The following is a 20,173-nucleotide window of genomic DNA, read 5'->3' as shown; positions in this document are numbered from 1 at the left end:
CAAATGTAGGTTATTTACGTTCTCATGTAACATGACCGTTGGAATTGTCCGATCTTAATGAAAATTAAAAACCGTTAGCTAATTATTCGTTTACTTTTCCACAGTCAAATTTAATTAATATCGGATTTTCCGTTCTCGATTGTATTTATGAGTACGGTGGAATGTAATCGTACTCTACATCAGTGATATTCAACCTGGGGTACGCGTACCCCCGGGGGTACGCGAAGACATCTTAGGGGGTACGTGAAATTTAAAAAAATATATACTATTTTATGATAAATAATCAGTAATTTATTTTATTTAATTTATTTTAGATGTAGATTATATACTATGTATATCAAATCTAAAACTTCTTGACGATGGTGAAGAGTCAATTGAACAAAAATTTCCTTGGATATTATCCATCGTCTAGTAAATATAAAACGTAAAACGACGTTTCGGAGATGGGACTCTATCCCTATCTCCGGACAAAGGTCCGGAGATAGGGATTAGCTCTATCTAGTGGGCCCAACTGTGTAGGAACCTGAAGACGGAGATAGAGTCCCATCTCCGAAACGTCGTTTTACGTTTTATATTTACTAGACGATGGATAATATCCAAGGAAATTTTTATTCTATATACTATGTATAACTTGAATTATACACCAACAACTTTGTGGGTACAGAGTTGAAGAGAAATTATATCTGGGGGTACGCGAAAAGAAAAGGTTGACTATCATTGATCTACATCACATAGCCACGCTTGAACTAGTTTCACTTTTGGCACCACGAATTAGTATGACATGCACCGAGTCCTGTTATCTTCAGCTGCTATTCATTGCCTTCTTTAACTGTCTCTGACGAAAATACAGCAAGGCTTAAACGCACGCTATGCAGTAAATTACTTTTCCACTTTCGTTCTGTAATGCTGAAGGTACTAAATTTTGTATATTCTAATGTTAATTACAAAAGAAAACACAAGCGAATACGTCCAGCCAGATATCAGACAAAAATAAAATAAACTTTTTCGAATTTAAGAAAATATATTTACCGCAACGTCCATATCACCATTGGTTTACGATTTCATCATCCTGATGAAAGAGACAATCATCTTCAAAAATTAAATAATTAATAACTAACAAGACTAGAAGAAGGAAAAGATTGTAGGGTGTGTTGAAATAGGTTGACACATTTTCCACTTCTATTCATTATTACAATTTATAGGATTTAATAAAGCTCAGAAGCTTAACAAACAATTTGTAAAGTACGAAGAATTATGCCTGAACCAGTTTCTTGTCTTCAGAGCAAAAGTTTCGGTCCTGTCGTGAATCAGTACTACGACTACCTACGTTATTCAATGTGGCCCTACGCCACAGACGACATCGAAGATCCAACGCAAGAATTTGCACCCGCAAACACCATCACAGCTGTTCTAGAGATATCTCCAAGATTAGACAACGTCAACGCCTGGATTCGAACTCCATCCAGGAAGACTGACTTTTCTAATATTCCTGTGAACCCAATGATGACAAACATTCTTCGCTACAATCCTGCTGTCAGCTACGCGAGGCGCATAAGAGGAGAATGTGAGTATATGTGTGATTTCTAGCGCAGTAAAAATGTAGGGATTACTTACTCAAAGTTTTAAACGAAATAGCTTAAGCACTGGATGAAAGTCTTACCTACAAGTGAAGAGGTCAACCGAGCAATGTACATACAGTCCTAATACGTAGAATCGTAATGATTTTAGTCATCTGAGTTGTGTCACACCGTGTAGTACTGTAGGTGCCAGAACCTGAAAATCGATCTGACACATTCATCTGAAACACTGGTCACAATCCTTTTATCGATGTAGTAACTTCAAATGCCACATAAATGATAATGTGTAAGTGTTGTTTGCCAGAATGTTGAAAATGTATTCACTTCATTTATAATTTTGTATTAATTAAAATAAGAGATGAGTACGCCTGTACCAAAAGTCACACAAGGAATAAAATCATGGCATGCCGAGGAGTGGGTCATAATGGGAAACAAAGGGTCTCTGCCCTTATGTAGTGAGCCCGAAGAAAATTAAACTGCATTTTGGACAGCCGTGGAGAATCGTGAGAAAATAACAAATTTTCACGCAATACGTAAGTATGTGGCCAAATTAAGTCCACATAGCTACTACGTACCACGGGTTGCATTTGGAGTGGGTGAGGGGTTATACACCAAATACTCATTAAACAATTCATTCAAAATGTCTTCAGTGGGATCGTGCATATTTGTCCGAATATCTCTGTGAATGCTTGTACGAAATCGGAAAATAAGAATTGCTATTTTAAATACGTAATAATCTTCAGAAAACAACACACGATCAACTAGTCAAGAATTTACCAGCGTTCTACGAGACTTCAAGATACACTGTCGTGTTCACATGAAGTTTTTTACTGGACCTTAGCCTGAGGTAAAACACCCTTTCCATATCCTCGCCCTAATTCCAAAATTAATTTCATTACCCTTTCATCTACTGCTAGATTTCCAAAATAATCTCTACATTTCAAGTTTCCAAAGTAAAATTCCATGGCGTACGTATTTATCATCTCTCCCGTACATACGTACTTTACGTGCCACATATACTCTTGTATACGCATAGAGAAAACTTTAAAAATATTTAACGAAAACTCCAGAAATTTCATGTAAATTTATCCTAAAGATAAAATGTGGTTCAACAAGAAAGACGTATAACATAAATTAGTCACAGCACTAACAGATATAAATTCTTGTTACCAGCATACTGTGGCCACGGAGGAAGCAAGTTCTTAACTTTTGACGGAGTGGAATTCGACTACAATTTGACATCCTGCTGGCACCTACTCTCCAAGGACTGCTCGGGCCACAGCCGTATTGCCATTCTCACTAGACCCGACGAGAACAATGAAACGGTAAACATATGCACCATTTTCAGGGTACGTTTCATAAATGCATGTATCTGTCCGAGCTATCGCTAATCAGTTCTGATGGACCAGCAGCTTTCAAACCGCACTCGAACTCGATACATAAATTACCTTTGCGGCAAATAGGAGCGTGGTTTGCGCGGTGAAGTTATCTCCGACGATACTCTACGGGATGCCACACAACCATCGCTAATCTGATATACTACAGCGCAAGACATTTCACGCTGCTATGTGTCCTAGTGCAAGAGTATCATATGGAAAACTCTCTTATTTCCTAATAAATACACGTGCATAGTCAAAAAGGTAGCGATAAATTAGATCATCAGTAAGTATTTTGCAACTTAAATCTATGAGAATTTTTTGCTCCAGATCGGACACTTGAAAGTAGTATTTAATATCACTTCTGTTGTACTTTACTGCACAGTAAAAAAATGTTTATTTTCTAAATCACTGACGTCTGCCGTGTTCTCGACCGTCCGGATAATTCTATTAGTCTCCATCGATATGGTACGAAAACAAAGTATTCAATTACTTACTCTCAACTATAGCCTATAAACAGATATTCTGCAATTATAATTTAATCCACGCCAGAAATAGTTTCGACCGTTCGAGCAGGACCACGCATCTACAGTCTAACCCTTTAAGGCCCGAATTTCATCTGAATATAAGATAACACTGGGTTACCACATTTTTGTAACACACTTAAAAACGTGTAATTTTTTTACTCAAACAGAACACCCCGTTTGACAATTCCTCTTAAAGGAATATATGTTCCTCCAAAACATTGGTCTCCATCACATCCCCAGAAGTCATACCCGTGTTTGCATTACAGGAAGTTGAAGTGAACTTAGACAACTATCAGATTGTGCATTTGAGCCCAGGACTCAACGTGTCAGTGAACGGTCAGGGCCTGCAGCTGGCAGAAAATACGGTAGTCGAGATCACAGATGAAGCGGGAACCGTTCTGCTGCAGTTTGAGGCCGCTGAAACACCCGAGCGCCTCATCAGTGTGAACATGCCTGCCCACGGATTCCGAATTATTTACACTGGTTCCTCAACCCTAATAATGGTTAGTTTAAACTAGTTGTAATCAGAATACGGTCTCCACGCTGTTAAGTTTTTCCTACGCCACCTCAATTTGTATAAATTGTAGTTTTTACAACGTTGTCTCTTGACGACCTTCCTTGTACAAGTGTGTTCATTTCTTTTACGTTGTGTGGTCGCGAAGTACAGCTAAATCGTAGACCGCCCAGCACGCAGACCTGATTGTAAACTCGACTTGTCCCGCCCTCGTAAAATAAAAGTGGCATTTCACACTATTCTAAGCCAGTTCAATCCAAATAAGACTTGAGGTTCTCACGGCGAAGAGAATGAAGAATGTATTCTGCGTTATTTTTTTCATATAGTTTGGTAGAAGTTTGCTTATGTTTCGGAGGTGCTTGCTGCCTGATGATCGTCGGTAAACTTCTACCACACTACACGTTCCAGTACCCCAGAAGACAGTCATCTTCATATTCGCTGCCTATGAGAACTTGAAAATTCACCACGGGAATTTTGTCTGAAGATTTCTGTCTTCTGGGTTGTTGCGCTGTGTAGTCTGGTCGATGTTAACCAACGTTTCAGAGGTCATACTGCCTCCGTCATTAGAGTATGAAGATTTCTGTCTTCTGGGTTGTTGCGATGTGTAGTCTGGTCGATGTTAACCAACGTTTCGGAGGTCATACTGCCTCCGTCATCAGGGTGACTAAAATATGAAGATTTCTGTCTTCTGGGTTGTTGCGCTGTGTAGTCTGGTAGAAGTTTACCAGTGGTTCAGAGGTCATACTGCCTCCGTCATCAGGGCGAGGTTTTCCCAGCGGTGAGTATGAAGATTTCTGTCTTCTGGGTTGTTGCGCTGTGTAGTCTGGTCGATGTTAACCAACGTTTCAGGGGTCATACTGCCTCCGTCATCAGGGCGATGAATCACATTTTAATATATTTTATGCTCAGATCCTCTGAGGAGTCTCTTTCCTACAGGATTTTCAACAATAATTATATTCATATTCATCGCCCTGATGACGGAGGCAGTATGTCCTCTGAAACGTTGGTAAACATCGACCAGACTACACAGCGCAACAACCCAGAAGACAGAATTCTTCATACTCTGATGACGGAGGCAGTATGACCTCTGAAACGTTGGTTAACATCGACCAGACTACACAGCGCAACAACCCAGAAGACAGAAATCTTCATACTCATCGTCCTGATGACGGAGGCAGTATGACCTCTGAAACGTTGGTTAACATCGACCAGACTACACAGCGCAACAACCCAGAAGACAGAAATCTTCATACTCATCGTCCTGATGACGGAGGCAGTATGACCTCTGAAACGTTGGTTAACATCGACCAGACTACACAGCGCAACAACCCAGAAGACAGAAATCTTCATACTCACCGCTGGGAAAACCTCGCCCTGATGACGGAGGCAGTATGACCTCTGAACCACTGGTAAACTTCTACCAGACTACACAGCGCAACAACCCAGAAGACAGAAATCTTCATACTCACCGCTGTGATAACCTCAAATCTTACACGGAATTTAATCTCTTTTCTCAGGCCGACAGAAGAATGAGAGGACGTTTGTGTGGAATATGTGGTGACTTCAATGGTGACAGTGTCAGGGAGTTCAGAAAGCCAGAAGACAACCAAGCACGCAACAGTCAGGAATACGCTTCATCATACGTAGTCCCAAGCAAGGAGTGTGGCAGGCAGTCGACATATCAAAACTAAATTTGTAATGTCCTCACCACAGTTATTTGGTTTCAACACGGAAATTACATTTCAATAAGTTGTGTTAAAATCTGGGTTCTGAAAAATTATAACATTCACATGGATCCCTTATGTCATCTACGATTATCAACATGAAACAATAAAATAATGAAACATCTGTTCCTTTGTTTGGACGACAGGAAAATTAGTAACAATGATTCAACTGTAGAGTTTAGCCACATCCAACGCCAAGAGAGATAAAAGATGACTTCATACGGTTAACTGGATGGTCTTTAAGGTTTCGGTTATTAAAATGGCATTTAACTGCATAAGACATATGTTAAGGTGAACACCTGTTTTGAATACGTGCGGATTTGGAAGAATACGGTAGTGGCTTACTTGAAAGCGCAATGCTGCCACTTAGTGGCTGAGAAAAACCGCGAAAACACTGACAGTCGTCTAAGCAGGCCGAGATGTGAACCGGGTATCTCCAGTAAGAGTAGAACTGTATTAAAGTGGATCTTCGGTAAGAAGGTTGTGAGGTAGATGAAATTAGCTCTGGAGAGTGTCGAATCTGTATTTAATCCTCAGCGTTTATTACCACAGCGTTAATTCTGCTCGTGAATGGTCGATTATTTATATCTTAACGGAAATGTAACATCATTATGATGATTACAAGATCTGTGTAGGGTACATGGAAGTACATACCCCATAACGTGGTGAATAGATGGCATAATAATAATAATAATAATAATAACACAATTGATTCATAATAATAATTAATTAATAATAATAATAATTAATTAATAATAATAATACAGTGTGAAAGCGAATGTATTCGATAATAACTGAATTTGAACTAAAAAGTGATATCGATAATTACCGGTAACACAATCGTCTTAGAGTTCTATTAGAAGGTTATGAAGATCATTTCAAATTTAAGAAATTAATTTTGCTGAATAACCGCGGTAAACGATGTAGCGTAAACTACACAGCACTTTTATTAATCTCAGATGTACTTGCCACACAGAAGCTACGACGGCAAAGCTTGACCCTGGGTTATGGGAAGACACCGTGTAACATGGTGTGATGATAATGATGATATCATGAACATCATCTTCACAATTAGCTCTTACTATTATGCTGTTTCGCCAGTTAGGCCCAGATAAAGAGACCTAGGTGGCGACAGCTATTAAGGGTGTAAGGTATTGACTGTCGTCGTAGTATTGGGTCCAGTAACCTGTTGTGATTATGGCAATGAATCTTCTGGTTCCATAAAAGAAGGGGAATTTCTCAACCAATACAAGCCCAAGAAAATAAGATGGAAGGGTGTGGACTGCATTCAACTGGCTTAGCACAGGGATCTAAGCCGGGCTATTGTGAACACGGCAATGAACCTTTGGGTTCTATAAAAGGTAGGGATTTTTTATAACTCGAGTGAATATTAGCTTCTCAAGGACGACTCTGCAGTAAGAAGTTACCGAACGTCGCCGCCAATTATCCTTCCTGTTTTAATCTCGTCCTGAAGACTGGTTATCCCGAGGCTTTTCGTGGCTTCTCTCAATCCCTCCAGGCAAATGTCAGGACATTACTTCAAATTAAGTCAAGATCACTTCCTTTCATATACTTTCCAATTCATTCTACCCTGAACAACACTCGAAACCGTTAAATATATCACAAAAATAAATACGTAACGGAGTTAATTATTCAAGCAGTCATTATGGAAAATAAAGTATTTGTAATGGTAACTTTAATCTCAGTTCTTTGGCTGAAAAGACCATGGGCATCGACGATGAAAACGTTCAGTGCATACCACATGACATGAAAACTACATTTAATTCAACGGCCACTCCGGTCTCTGGTCCCTGAGTACAGCGTCCAGATGTTGTTCTGCGCGGAGACGGCAGGGGACAACAGCCCACAAAGCCTGCCCATCTGTAATTGTAATTCCGTAGCCAGACGAATAATTATGTGGTAGTACCTCGTCAGACGAGCTGCGGGACGGTGTGGGGGGAAGATAGCATGCTAATAAGTAATAATTATCATGAAGCTGCGTAGATTCAACCTCAGGGACGAAAACCTCGATCCCTCCTGCAGAGGCATTACAGTCCTTTCGGTTCAATAGCGAGTTGGCTCGGCGCATCGCGTGTCTGACTCCCGTGATCCGTGCACTGAATTTTGTAACAGACTACCTTCATGCTATTCTAACGTTCTTCAGCCCTCGTACCAGACAGGCTGGCGTACGAATAACGCTCTCATCATGTAATCGGGAGGTAGCCGGTTCGAATCTCTGTCTGCTCACAGACCATCTTCAAGACTGTCTTGGTATTTCTTAGTCTCTGCACGTAAAGGCCTCGTTTCAAGTTATTACTTGCACACCATTCATGATCATCCATAGTTGTTCGACACTACATACAAATAAAGTTAAAAAAAGTTCTCGAAAACATCAAAATCAGTCAATGCCTATCCTTACACACGAATTTCATGATAGTATCTTCCATAATCATGTTTTGTGGCACGGTAAATCATTAATTTATTCATTTAATATCTACATCACAATTACCAAAACACTTTCAACCCATTATACAACAAATTGTCTATTATTATCGTAATATTTTCTTGCCATCACCTTGGTTTTACAACAGATTTCCCCTCCAAAACTCTGTAGGCATTTCTCATCAGAGATATTTTACCCAGTCTATCCTTTCTTCGCGATATAAACCTAACGATAGGAAAATGAATTCATCTCGGGCTGAAGTTTAGTACCCTGAGGACGAAGGTGGTTCTTGAGGACGTTGGTATTTTCTTCATTACGCCACCTTACACGGCTTATAGCCCGGGAAGAATTTATTATACTTAATCCCGTGATAGCTTCGGATCATACATTACTAACGATGGAATATCCTACGATTCGCAATAATTTTCTTCTGTAGGAAATATGTACGTATCTGTAAGCGCCTTGGAAACTGTACTGAAGCACTCTACATACGCAGACTTATCACGTGGCGTAGTCTACATATCAAAGCTCATAAATGGAGACACTGCTGCATTTTGCACTGACATAACGGTGTAAGAATTTCCTCACCGATATCTTCGTTGTAGGCAAAACGCGTGTAACTGAATCATCAAAAGAACACGTCGGTTAATGAACATTTCAACTTTTTCTTATTCTGTGACGGTTGTAGATATAATGGAACAATTCCTTGGTTGAAAGAAAGTTTATTTTCTTCAGGAGTAGTTCTTGGAACAAATAAAAAGTAGCATTTACAAGCGATTAAACCAATTTGGAGAAAATCAGGCGTGTAACGTGTGGCGTCTCCACCTGCGTGATACACGCGAGTAAAATGCCACTAGAAGCTTATACATCCAGCACTATTGTTTACTTGTAGTCTAAGTATAGGAAGACCTGACGAGTTCATTTAGACTTAGTTTATGCGTAGCTCCATGTTGTATTATACGACAGAATAAACAATAAGATACCGTATTAGATGTCGGAACAAAACGCATTTATACAAATCAGCCTAACATGCATATTATATTCTATCAGAAATGCATGGCTTCTTCACACAAGTGAACCGGATGTCATAAATCTCCCACATTTCTGAATACCAGTTTGACTGTTTTCTAAGTTTTACTACCGATTTTCAAAGCCTGAACATTCAATGACGTTGTTGGTTTAGGTTGACACCACGTTTCGCAGAAACATGCGATCACCATCTTCAGCCTAGTTAGATATACCAAAGTTTCGGGAAAAAAAACATGTTTCGATTTTCAGGACTGAAGAGGGACACCACATGTTTCTCGAAAATGTAAGTATCTACTTACAAATCTACACGGCGTTATAACCCAGAATATAATCGCCATCCGCACCGCCGAGTGAACCTAAAATCTCACAGATTTGTTATCATAACAACAAAATGAAAGAATCTGTGGCTATAAGCCGTTTGGTAATGCACTGACAATTTCACGCCATCGAATACCTCACGAAAAACACTGAAAAAGTCTGCATGGTGCTGGATCATTTATATAAGATCAAGAATTATTTCCAAGTATTCGTTAAAATAATTCATCTTCAGTACCGTATGAAAATTTTTCCATCGAAATGGTGAACCAGACCTAACGTGATTGGCAAACCTAGATCAAACTGTAGAGAAACTGTCTGGCAGTTCTGTAGCGAATCGATTGTTTCAGACACGCTTAAATTCTTATATAATCAAGAAAACACAGAAGGAAAGATGAAAATAAAAATGAAGGCAGAAAGAAACAAGGACTGAAGACGGAGGCAATATGTTCCTCCGAAGCGTTGATATCTACCTGCAAGTCTACGCGACGTTACCACCCAGAACACCAACCGTTACGATCGAAAACTTCTCGCGTTTCCTCCTTCATAATAACGTTACTAGCGAACGAGTTCTGAGTAACAATGACGTGGGTTTGCTCAATGTTCATTCGCCCAGGTTGTTTTAATATGCAAGCCATGTTACACTCTGATTACCGGCAGCATCCATGTGCAGAACGCTGACCTCTCGTCAAGTTCCAAGCGCGCGAAAACAGATTCCTACCCCCAGGTCATGTCCAATACGGTTGTCCCAATTACGTTGTTCATTGGCTTGCGTCTTTTCCCGCCAGGAAGGTGGCCAACTTGCCCCAGAAACAGGCCCTAGAATGTGCAAATCAGAAACCGTCCTATACTTCCCAAGGAACCGTACAAAACCCAGCGAGTCGGAACCGGTTCTACAAGCTGTACGAGAGTAAAATTTATTCTGAATGGTTTTGGCTTGTTGGGCGCATTTCATAAATAAGCAATGTCACATTCATTTCAAGACTGAAGTGTACAAATCTCTAACTTTGCTAATGACTTTGTCCGGTGTGAAACGTGGTCTCTCATATTGGGGTAAGAAGAGATTGATGATGGTTTGAACCTAACGAGTAAGGAGCAGGAGGTTTGAGAAATCGCGTAATTATTAGTTGCATAGTTTGTAATTCAACAAATATTAAGTTAATGAAATAAAAATGGATGAGATGATCGCGGCATATACCACGCATGACAGAACTGTATGAATTATTTTGGTTGTAAAATGAAGAAAAGTAAAGGTATACTATTAAAAATGTTCTTAAACAGGGTGGAATTGATTCGTCATGCTCGAGACAAGGTGTAAAGGAGGTCTGACTTGAGCAACGGTTAATTAGCTAAACGACAATTACATTCTAAGATAAGACCCTACTCCATAGTGTCAGTTACATCCAAATACAAGACCTTCCATTCTCTCGAATATACTCTACATCAGTGGTATTCAACCTTTTTTGTTCGCGTACCCCCAGATATAATTTCTCTTCAACTTTGTACCCCCAAAGTTGTTGGTGTATAATTCAAGTTATACATAGTATATAATCTACATCTAAAATGAATTAAATACATTACATTACTGATTATTCAGTGTTTTATCATAAAATAATATATTTTTTTTAAATTTCGCGTACCCCCGGGGATACGCGTACCCCAGGTTGAATACCACTGCTCTACATCACATCCATGAAAGCACTTAAAATGATTGTTTTAAATATTTTACTTTTTGCGTTCCTACACGGAACACAAGTACTGTGAACGGAAAACAGCAAGCAGTTCGTGAACTGAATCTTCTCTTAATTTCGTAATTAAAATGATTTAGATTTGTTGTTACAGTCTACAAGAATGAAACTGCATGAGATATCAGACTCTAACGACGACGAGTATGAAGGTGACTTGCCTTTTGGAACGATCGGCTTTGTAGTCTGGTAGAAATTTATCGACGTTTCAGAGGTTCAGTACGCACTTCTGAAACGTCGGTCTATTTCTACCAGAGCAAATTATGTAACATCCCAGAAGACAGCCATTTTCACTATTTTAACTGTATTAAAAGAATCTCCATGTTTTGGTATTATGATCTTATCCTGTATTCTTTGTTTCCTTTGGATTCATTTATTTTCATAAATTATACACTTGCAACTGTTACTAAAGCTGACTGCTGGAATTATCTTTCGGTCAGAACGCTAGCCTTGTAATCCTGTGGTCTCGGGTTCGATTCCCGGCGGTGCCCGAATTTATAACTTGTGTTGGGCAAGGCCGTGGTCTAGGCAACACGGAGTTGTCCTCCGGGGGCCTTCCCCGGTTTCTCCGTGGCATCCCAACAATTACTCCATTCACACACAGAAGAAGGCAATGGCAAACCACTTCTGGATCATCTGCCAAGAACGTATATGAACAGGTCCCAGTCCGAGAAAAGGATGGAAGGATCCTGTTCATATGGACCTGTCCTCAGACAGAACACTAAATAAATAAAACTACGGACCTATTCGGTGTTCCTGATTTCAGTTAACATGAAATCTTAAAAACGCCTGAGAACATGTTCCTGTAAACTTTGATCACACAGAAATATTTGTACAGAAACGTGTCCCAAGTTACATTACACGACAGAACGACGTCTTCAAATTCAGCCTCGACAAGATGTGACTGACTATCAGAAAGTGTCATTTGTGGTATGTTTACACGACATACTTTAGCAATACTTATAAAGATAACGAGAGTCTGTCCTGAAACTGACATGCAAACATAACTTGTAGGGCTCCCAAGTACGATTAAAATTAATCTATCCTGCACAAACGTGTTACTTGTATCATTTTCACAGTCTAAATCATGAATTCTCGTATAATGACTATAGGATTAACAATTAGGGGTTACATTTCGATAGGGGCAGGAATTTTTCTTTTCGCCGACGTGTCCACAATTTCTCTGGGTCAAACTTGGAACAGACACAGTTATTAGATTTTTAGGTAAATTCTATTCCTTTAACACGTGTCGTAAGCATTGCAGAATTTATGTTATTCTCAACAATGCAGAGCGTTTTGTGTACGTTTGCCATTGTTGCAGATGACGGCACTTGGACCGTGTGTTGAGCTAGGGCAGTGATATGTTAAATACCCCCCCCCCCCTCCCCCGGGGGCGCCACTCAAGTCAGGTCAATGCTGCCATTCCAGACGTTGTCACATAAATCGAGTCAACTGGCCCGTGTGTTATAAACAAACTAACCGGTTATTGTGGAATCATTCTGCATCAGAAATAGAGTAAAAAAATAGTGACGTTCAGATAGCACAGTTTGCTGTTACGCTGAAACAGGGAGAAAGAACTGAATATGTTAAGACGACCAAAAAAGTGCCCAAACGGTTCATCTACAAAGATGACTTGGAACTAGCGGTTTCCGAACATTGTTCTACGCTGTCGCGGGTAGAGAATGTCGTTTGCTGGCTGGTATCTTGGGCGGACTGTCAGTATCAGCAGACGAATGTGTTCTCAGAATCAATGAGCTGAATCTGAACTTTCAGTCGTGCATCCGTCTGTATTAAATGTGAATTTTAGTCTTTCGAATTTTCTTCACTCTCGTCACTACGAACCCAGCGACGTTCAAAATGTCTTTCCTCAACTACTTTAAAATAATTCCATCGAACTTAAATTAACCCTCACTAACACAACACCATCTCACGGTGGCCTAGCGATTAGAACGCTGGCCTTGTAATCTTAGGGCCTCGGGTTCGATTCCCGGCGGTGCCCGAATTTATAACTTGTGTTGGGCAAGGCCGTGGTCTAGGCAACACGGAGTTTTCATCCGTGGCATCCCAACAATTACTCCATTCACACACAGAAGAAGGCAATGGCAAACCACTTCTGGATCATCTGCCAAGAACGTATATGAACAGGTCCCAGTCCGAGAAAAGGATGGAAGGATCCTGTTCATATGGACCTGTCGTCAGACAGAACACTAAATAATAATAAGATGAGGTGGTCTAGCGGTTAGAACGCTGGCCTTGTAATCCTGGGGTCTCGGGTTCGATTCCCGGCGGTGCCCGAATTTATAACTTGTGTTGGGCAAGGCCGTGGTCTAGGCAACACGGAGTTTTCCTCCGGGGGCTTCCCCGGTTTCTCCGTGGCATCCCATTCACACACAGAAGAAGGCAATGGCAAACCACTTCTGGATCATCTGCCAAGAACGTATATGAACAGGTCCCAGTCCGAGAAAAGGAGGGAAGGATCCTGTTCATATGGACCTGTCGTCAGACAGAACACTAAATAAAAATAAAAATAACACAACACAAAGAATCCAAATTTCATTACATTCCAAGTTTTAAGAAAAGAAAAGCAGAATTATAAATACGGAGTTATTACTGTGACGTGTACAACGGCTACAAGATCCAATGACGTCACAAGGTACAAATCGTATACAAAAATAACACAAATCGTGCGTAAGGATAAGAACGTGTTCTTCGAGCACGAACTAAAGTTGTTAAAAGCGATGCTTGCAAGGCGACATTCTACTTTTAAAGAGAACAACCTCTCGTTTGTAGATAAATATTTTAAGTGGCATCACGGAATATTTTAGTCTTGCCTTAATGGGGTAGGCAATAATGCATCTGTGAAACTTACGTCTGAAATACATCTTCTATGTGTCGTTATATCCACCCGCTAAGGATCATTTTAAGAACTTAACTTCCTTTGTTTGTCACTTCATAACAATGAATCAACTCTAGAAGTAATTTACTATTAAATATAAAATGAACAATGGACTTCGAGAGCTGCACGTGAGGAAGTCATCGAGGCTATTATATAAAAATATTCCTGCGGTTTTCCTACAGGAACTTCGAAATGCGACAATCAAACATTAGTAATGCAGGCTTCTAATTTCTCGTGGAACAAAGCAATATTGTACCCGCAATAAATAGGATAACAAAATCAAGATTTCTGAAAGAAACTTCAAGCTTATCATTGAATTTACTGTGCCTATAATTGTGTAAGAGTCACTCAAAAATTCGGGTTACTCCTTAACGTGACAGGCCAGGCAAAATTGCAATTTCGTATATTTTAATCTTTAAGTTCTTAGCACAAAGAAATATAAAAGATTCTGCACTGTATGATAGCAAATTTTTCCCTTAAATTTATCTTGGCATAACTTCATCGTGAATGCAATTCCGATTTAAATGCATCGCCAAAATATTCGATATTAAAGTGATTAGCAATTTTTGATTGACTCCTGAGTAGGCACTTCTTAACTATTTCAATAGCTCTGAGCTGCTCTGTAATACACGAATAAGCGGGCTTACGTGAATAGTTCGAAACATCTTGTGGATTATATCAATTCCGAATGTATTATATTTTTGTATCAACTGTCGACAGACTGTTCTAAAGCCAGCAACTTCATAGTTTTTAGTGGACGTCGACTGACATCGACAGCCCTGAGCGAGGACTTACGAGCTGCTTCCACAGTTCTGAGTGAGGTGATGTTTAACTGCACGAGAAGTATCCACATGAAACTTTGCAGAACATCATTTTTCACCAAACGAAGATGGCTGTCTTTCTGGGTTGTAGAGCCAAGTAGTCTAGCAGAAGTTTACTAACGTTACAGAGGTTCCTGCTGCCTTCATAATCAGGGCGACGAGTGACTCATCGGCGTCACAACACTTAAGACAGTCATCTTTGTACTCACCACCGTGAGAACCTCAAATCATATAAAAATTTTCATCTCATATTTGAAAATGAGGTTCGAAATTGGCTGAACATTTTTATCCATACACAGCTGATACCATTAAAACGTTATTTCATTTACAATTTAGATACGATCTAAGTGAACACACAATCAAAATAATTATTATAAAAGTGTATATTTGATCTTAAAACCTTGCATACCGTGTAGTGTATTGGAATATAAAAATAAGCATACGAACAAAACTGTTTACACTATGAAGAACACTAACGCCAAACGCGTTTCGACCTCAAGAGGTCATCATCAGTGACAAAAAGGAGGAATTAATAGTTAATTTTCAGGGCTGAAGATGACACAATGTCCCTATAAAACGATAGCATCTACCTACGATTCTACACGGCGCCAAATCTCCGAATATCAGTCTACCGAAAAACTTGCTTCTTCGCACGAAAAGTGGCAATTTTGGTAATTTAAACATTTCTAAATTTAACCTGTACAGTTAACAGTCCTATGCTACCTTTCCGACCGGGAAATTGACGTTTAGCGTCGTAATAAGTTCGAACCGTCGTCACATGGCGTCTCTACTATTGCATCGTGAGTGGGAGTGGTCCGCGAGGGGTAAGATGGCGGCACACTTGGGATCGATCTGTTACTTTGTCGGTGGTGTAGGAGTTTTGGAATGGACGCTTCGATCTGCAGCACAAGTTAGCCCAGTTTTCTAGTCATGGATCGACTTTTGGAGAAGCTTCGTCAGAATATGGTAAGAAGAAACCATTTCAGACTAATGAAATGTTCTTGCTTTTTCGAACATACACATTTCCTTAACTAATCATTTTATACGTACGTTTCATTTCTAAAACCATGTAATCTAATTCAAAATGTACTCCGCGTATTGTATATGTCTGAAAAGTTACAACTTCATTTATGATAATTGAATTATATTTGTAGCCACCTAAAACATTGAAATTGTCAGTATTCTACCTTAGCACAGTTTTGAGCACAATTTTACATAAAATTACGAAAAATATATATATATCTGTTAAGGGTAATTCTTTAAAGCACGCATTTTCCAATTTATCTTCACGACATATCACAAAATATCGTAGCATCAGTTGCGCAAAACAATATTTTGTTTGGATTAATGTGCTCTTTCAAGTACAACCAAAATTTAAATTTTAAATATATTTCTGGAGACATCTTACATTGTCACTAATTATGGATTATTTACACTTAATTGGTAGTACACGTACGCAGTATTAATTATTTTGGCTAGAATAATGTTTCGCTTCCTTGAATGACAAATCGTTTCGAAGACTGGATGATTTTAGAGACCTTCCAGGAGCAAACAATCGATCCAATGCAAGTTAAGGTCTATAACCTTGGGTACCGGAAGGAAACACCACTAATGTCGTTTAGTCGTAGGAAGAAATACTGATAATATAACTCTAGCCACGTTCAGAAACGATAGGAGAAATAGTTTCGGTTTACACACGCAATGAAATCGTCCGTTGTGTTGACCGTCTTCATAAAAGCCCCTTGTATACAAACCTAATGCACAAAGCGCAGTGTTTGTAATAAAATATACAGGGGCTTATCAGCATGAAATGGGTTCTGGTGGCATTAACATCTTCCAGGAAAACATACTTATTACTTTAGTTCTAAGAAGTTAAGTATTATCTTCTTTCCTTTTATATGGACGTCTTAAATAAGAACTTTTCATTTTTACATTCTGAATAGCCAGCGATTATTCCCCTAAACATCAACTACCAACTAGTCTCTGTAATTAAGATGCGATGTGTCTTACTTGAGGTAGAAACTTACTTTATAATTATTCTTAGATGATCGCGTTAAAAGATGATAATGAATTTGAAAATCTTTACAAGGAATTCCACATTATTTTACATTTTCATTAGGTACTATTTAACTCGTTGTTTTAATGGATGTAGGGATTTTTCTCACTACTTGTGATAAGCACAGGTTGAAGGTACTTTGATAAAGAAAGCTGTGATAAATATTTTAAAGTAAAATAGAAGAAATAATAATAAAATAAAATTATATGTACTTCAGAGAGTTGACGTCTTTTATCTTCAACTAGTAAAGTTAAAAACTCTAAATTAAGGGTGTTTAATTGGCTAAGCACAAAGAATGCACGTACAGAACAATGAACGCATACAACTTTGGGATTCCTGCGGTATCTAGAGGTATTCCGTGACAACAGTTAAACAGCCTTAGGAATTTCGTTTCAACTGACAGAATATTGGATCGGATCACGAGATGGGTTCACATATATCCCTTGATTATTGATATATAATTCGAAACATAATGTTAATTGTATAAAGGTTACTTACGGAGTGAGAGACTCGGTGGGCGTCGTCATAAATGCAGTCCCTTTTCTGTCGATGTAGTTCTTCTGGGTTGCAACGCCGTCTGGACCCCAACGTATCCGAGGAACATACTGCCTTCATATTTAACCCTGGAAACCAATCAAGCAAAATAACACCAATCTTCACAGCGTGAAATCCTCAGATATCATCGTACAGCCATTACTTTCCACAATGCAAAAATGTTTGAGGTTGGAACAGCGAAGAGTTGTATTCGGAACCAAGATGAAGTTGTTCTGGACCTATAACAACAGTTCAAATGGTTCTTCATACTTATGGTCAAGGTGTCAGAATAGGTATTATTTGCATGCAGAACGAATCAGGTTCCTAGCATGTTTATTACTCTGCGTTGATAAATCAGTACCGGTACTTATACATCTCAGTTTTCATCTCTGCGGGTGGCATCATCCCCTCAGGTTTCCTGAGGGAATGGTAATGTTGCTATGCGGTACAGAGGTGATACACTGTCACATGTTTCGATTGAAATTTTAAATGGTAATATATGTGAATCGAAAGCCAATCCGTAGACCTAAGCGATTCATATGGCCGGCAGAACACTGCTCTTAACAGATTAATACAATTAAACAGCTGTACTCCTTTGAGAAATTTCGATTTTAAATACACGGTGGTCTAGCGGTTAGAACGCTAGCCTTGTAATCCTGGGGTCTCGGGTTCGATTCCTGGCGGTGCCCGAATTTATAACTTGTGTTGGGCAAGGCCGTGGTCTAGGCAACACGGAGTTTTCCTCCGGGGGCTTCCCCGGTTTCTCCGTGGCATCCCAACAATTACTCCATTCACACACAGAAGAAGGCAATGGCAAACCACTTCTGGATCATCTATCAAGAACGTATATGAACAGGTCCCAGTCCGAGAAAAGGATGGAAGGATCCTGTTCATATGGACCTGTCGTCAGACAGAACACTAAATAATAATAAGATGAGGTGGTCTAGCGGTTAGAACGCTGGCCTTGTAATCCTGGGGTCTCGGGTTCGATTCCCGGCGGTGCCCGAATTTATAACTTGTGTTGGGCAAGGCAACACGGAGTTTTCCTCCGGGGGCTTCCCCGGTTTCTCCGTGGCATTCCAACAATTACTCCATTAACACACAGAAGAAGGCAATGGCAAACCACTTCTGGATCATCTACCAAGAACGTATATGAACAGGTCCCAGTCCGAGAAAAAGATGGAAGGATCCTGTTCATATGGACCTGTCGTCAGACAGAACACTAAATAAATAAAACTCCTTTGAGACATTTGTTTTTAAATACATTAACAAGGAACAGGGAGTATAAATGCCACCGCCTGGAATAAAGAGTTGAGACATTCAGCTCAGCTGACAAAGACACATCTTCATAATTTTTATAACAGAAAAGAGACAACTATAGCACAAAGCAGTAAATTTGTTGTTGTTGAAATTTTCAGAGTATGATAGATGCATCAAGAGAATTAAATTTGCAACAAATGATTTTAGAAGCATAACTTTATTAAATATACATTTTATAATAATTATAAACTACAATTATCACCGTTCCCCAGACGGGAAGTTCAGTTACTGACCTTAACATTCTAGAAACAGTGATTATATATTTTTTCGATTCCTAAAGTAAGCGACGGTTTGAATGGTGCAGACAATCGATAACTTCCCCACACGTGTTACTGGAAGGTCAAACCCTCTACTGTGCAGATGCCCCGATGAATGCGCCCAACGATTTCAGTACACTTGTCCTAATCTTCATCTCACGACAGATCGAACCCGCTTACTAGCACAGTTCTTAAATGCAAAGTTATTTTATTTCGATTGCTTGGTGTATCAACGCTTTATAACACAGTGGTAATTATATGTACCACTTGCTTCGATATTCTGCATCCTACTCAAAAAACAAAATTGATGGGTTTTGTGCAATCTCAGAACAAATAGCGATTATTTCCCTGAACATCATACACCAACTGATCTTTGTAAGGGAGACGTGTTTTCTTTGAAGTAGGAACTTAATGGAGATGGTCGTCCTCTGGTTTATAGCGCCATTTCAAAGGTACATGCTGCCCCCATCATCAGGGCGATTAAACGATGGTAAACCTACCAGACTACACGGCGCGACCACCCAGAAGACAGCATCTTCGTACTCACTATTGTCAGAACCTCAAATCCTACATAGGAATTGAATATTTAAATGTTATTTGTACAAACTTTGGCTTGAAATGCGTAAGACTCACGAAATTAAATGTTTCGCTCACAGTAAGCTACTTTCAAATTCAGATTCACCTCCTGAAAATTAGCATTTGTGTTAATATATTTATAATGTATGCATATATTCACGAAGCAGTAGACCGTGTAGACAAGTCGAGCTAAAATTACTCTTCCTCGAATTATCGTTTCTTATTTCTTTAGTTTGGACTTAGTCCAACGTCCGCTTACAATTTTAATTGTTTTAAAAAACCACAAAATCTCGATGGATGTATCTTAATTCGTCTTCAGGTACGATACGCGCTGCCTTCTTAGTTACCACTCGGTCTGTCCGGCCACGTCAAGGTCGCGCGAGCAGACGTTCTACTGACTGTTAAGAAAACATCAGTATAGAGTGCTCCGTTCATTTTAATAATCTCCCTCTCCTTGCTTACA

General features: G+C 39.5%; 3 protein-coding genes across 4 annotated transcripts in view; 2 read left to right on the top strand and 1 right to left on the bottom strand.

Moving 5' to 3' along the window:
- Nucleotides 1-5,842, top strand: part of LOC110832562 (vitellogenin) — a 30,805-nt gene extending 24,963 nt beyond the window's left edge. The window contains exons 20-23 of the mRNA XM_022069668.2: nt 1,282-1,564; nt 2,751-2,902; nt 3,747-3,983; nt 5,512-5,842. Of these exons, the coding sequence (XP_021925360.2) occupies nt 1,282-1,564; nt 2,751-2,902; nt 3,747-3,983; nt 5,512-5,685 (846 nt within the window). The 3' untranslated portion in view covers nt 5,686-5,842. The remainder of the gene's footprint in view (nt 1-1,281; nt 1,565-2,750; nt 2,903-3,746; nt 3,984-5,511) is intronic.
- LOC110832575 (cadherin-like and PC-esterase domain-containing protein 1) overlaps nt 1-20,173 on the bottom strand; it is a 270,092-nt gene that overhangs the window by 184,916 nt on the left and 65,003 nt on the right. The window contains exon 3 of one of the 2 annotated variants that reach the window (XM_087356053.1): nt 17,522-17,646. The gene's annotated coding sequence lies outside the window, so the exon portion shown is untranslated. Of the gene's footprint in view, nt 1-17,521; nt 17,658-20,173 lie in introns of those variants that run through there. The other variant, XM_087356054.1, reaches the window with a different exon arrangement.
- Nucleotides 15,790-20,173, top strand: part of LOC110832563 (uncharacterized) — a 52,999-nt gene continuing 48,615 nt past the window's right edge. Inside the window, exon 1 of the mRNA XM_022069670.2 lies at nt 15,790-15,933. Within this exon, the coding sequence (XP_021925362.1) occupies nt 15,898-15,933 (36 nt within the window). The 5' untranslated portion in view covers nt 15,790-15,897. The remainder of the gene's footprint in view (nt 15,934-20,173) is intronic.

This window comes from Zootermopsis nevadensis, unplaced genomic scaffold (genome assembly GCF_977971745.1).
Source record: "Zootermopsis nevadensis isolate Lab colony 2312 unplaced genomic scaffold, Znev_1.0 Znev_ptg000025l, whole genome shotgun sequence".
Lineage (NCBI taxonomy): Eukaryota > Metazoa > Arthropoda > Insecta > Blattodea > Termopsidae > Zootermopsis > Zootermopsis nevadensis.
The sequence above is the reverse complement of the archived record's forward strand: the minus strand, read 5'-3'. Positions and strand labels throughout refer to the sequence as shown.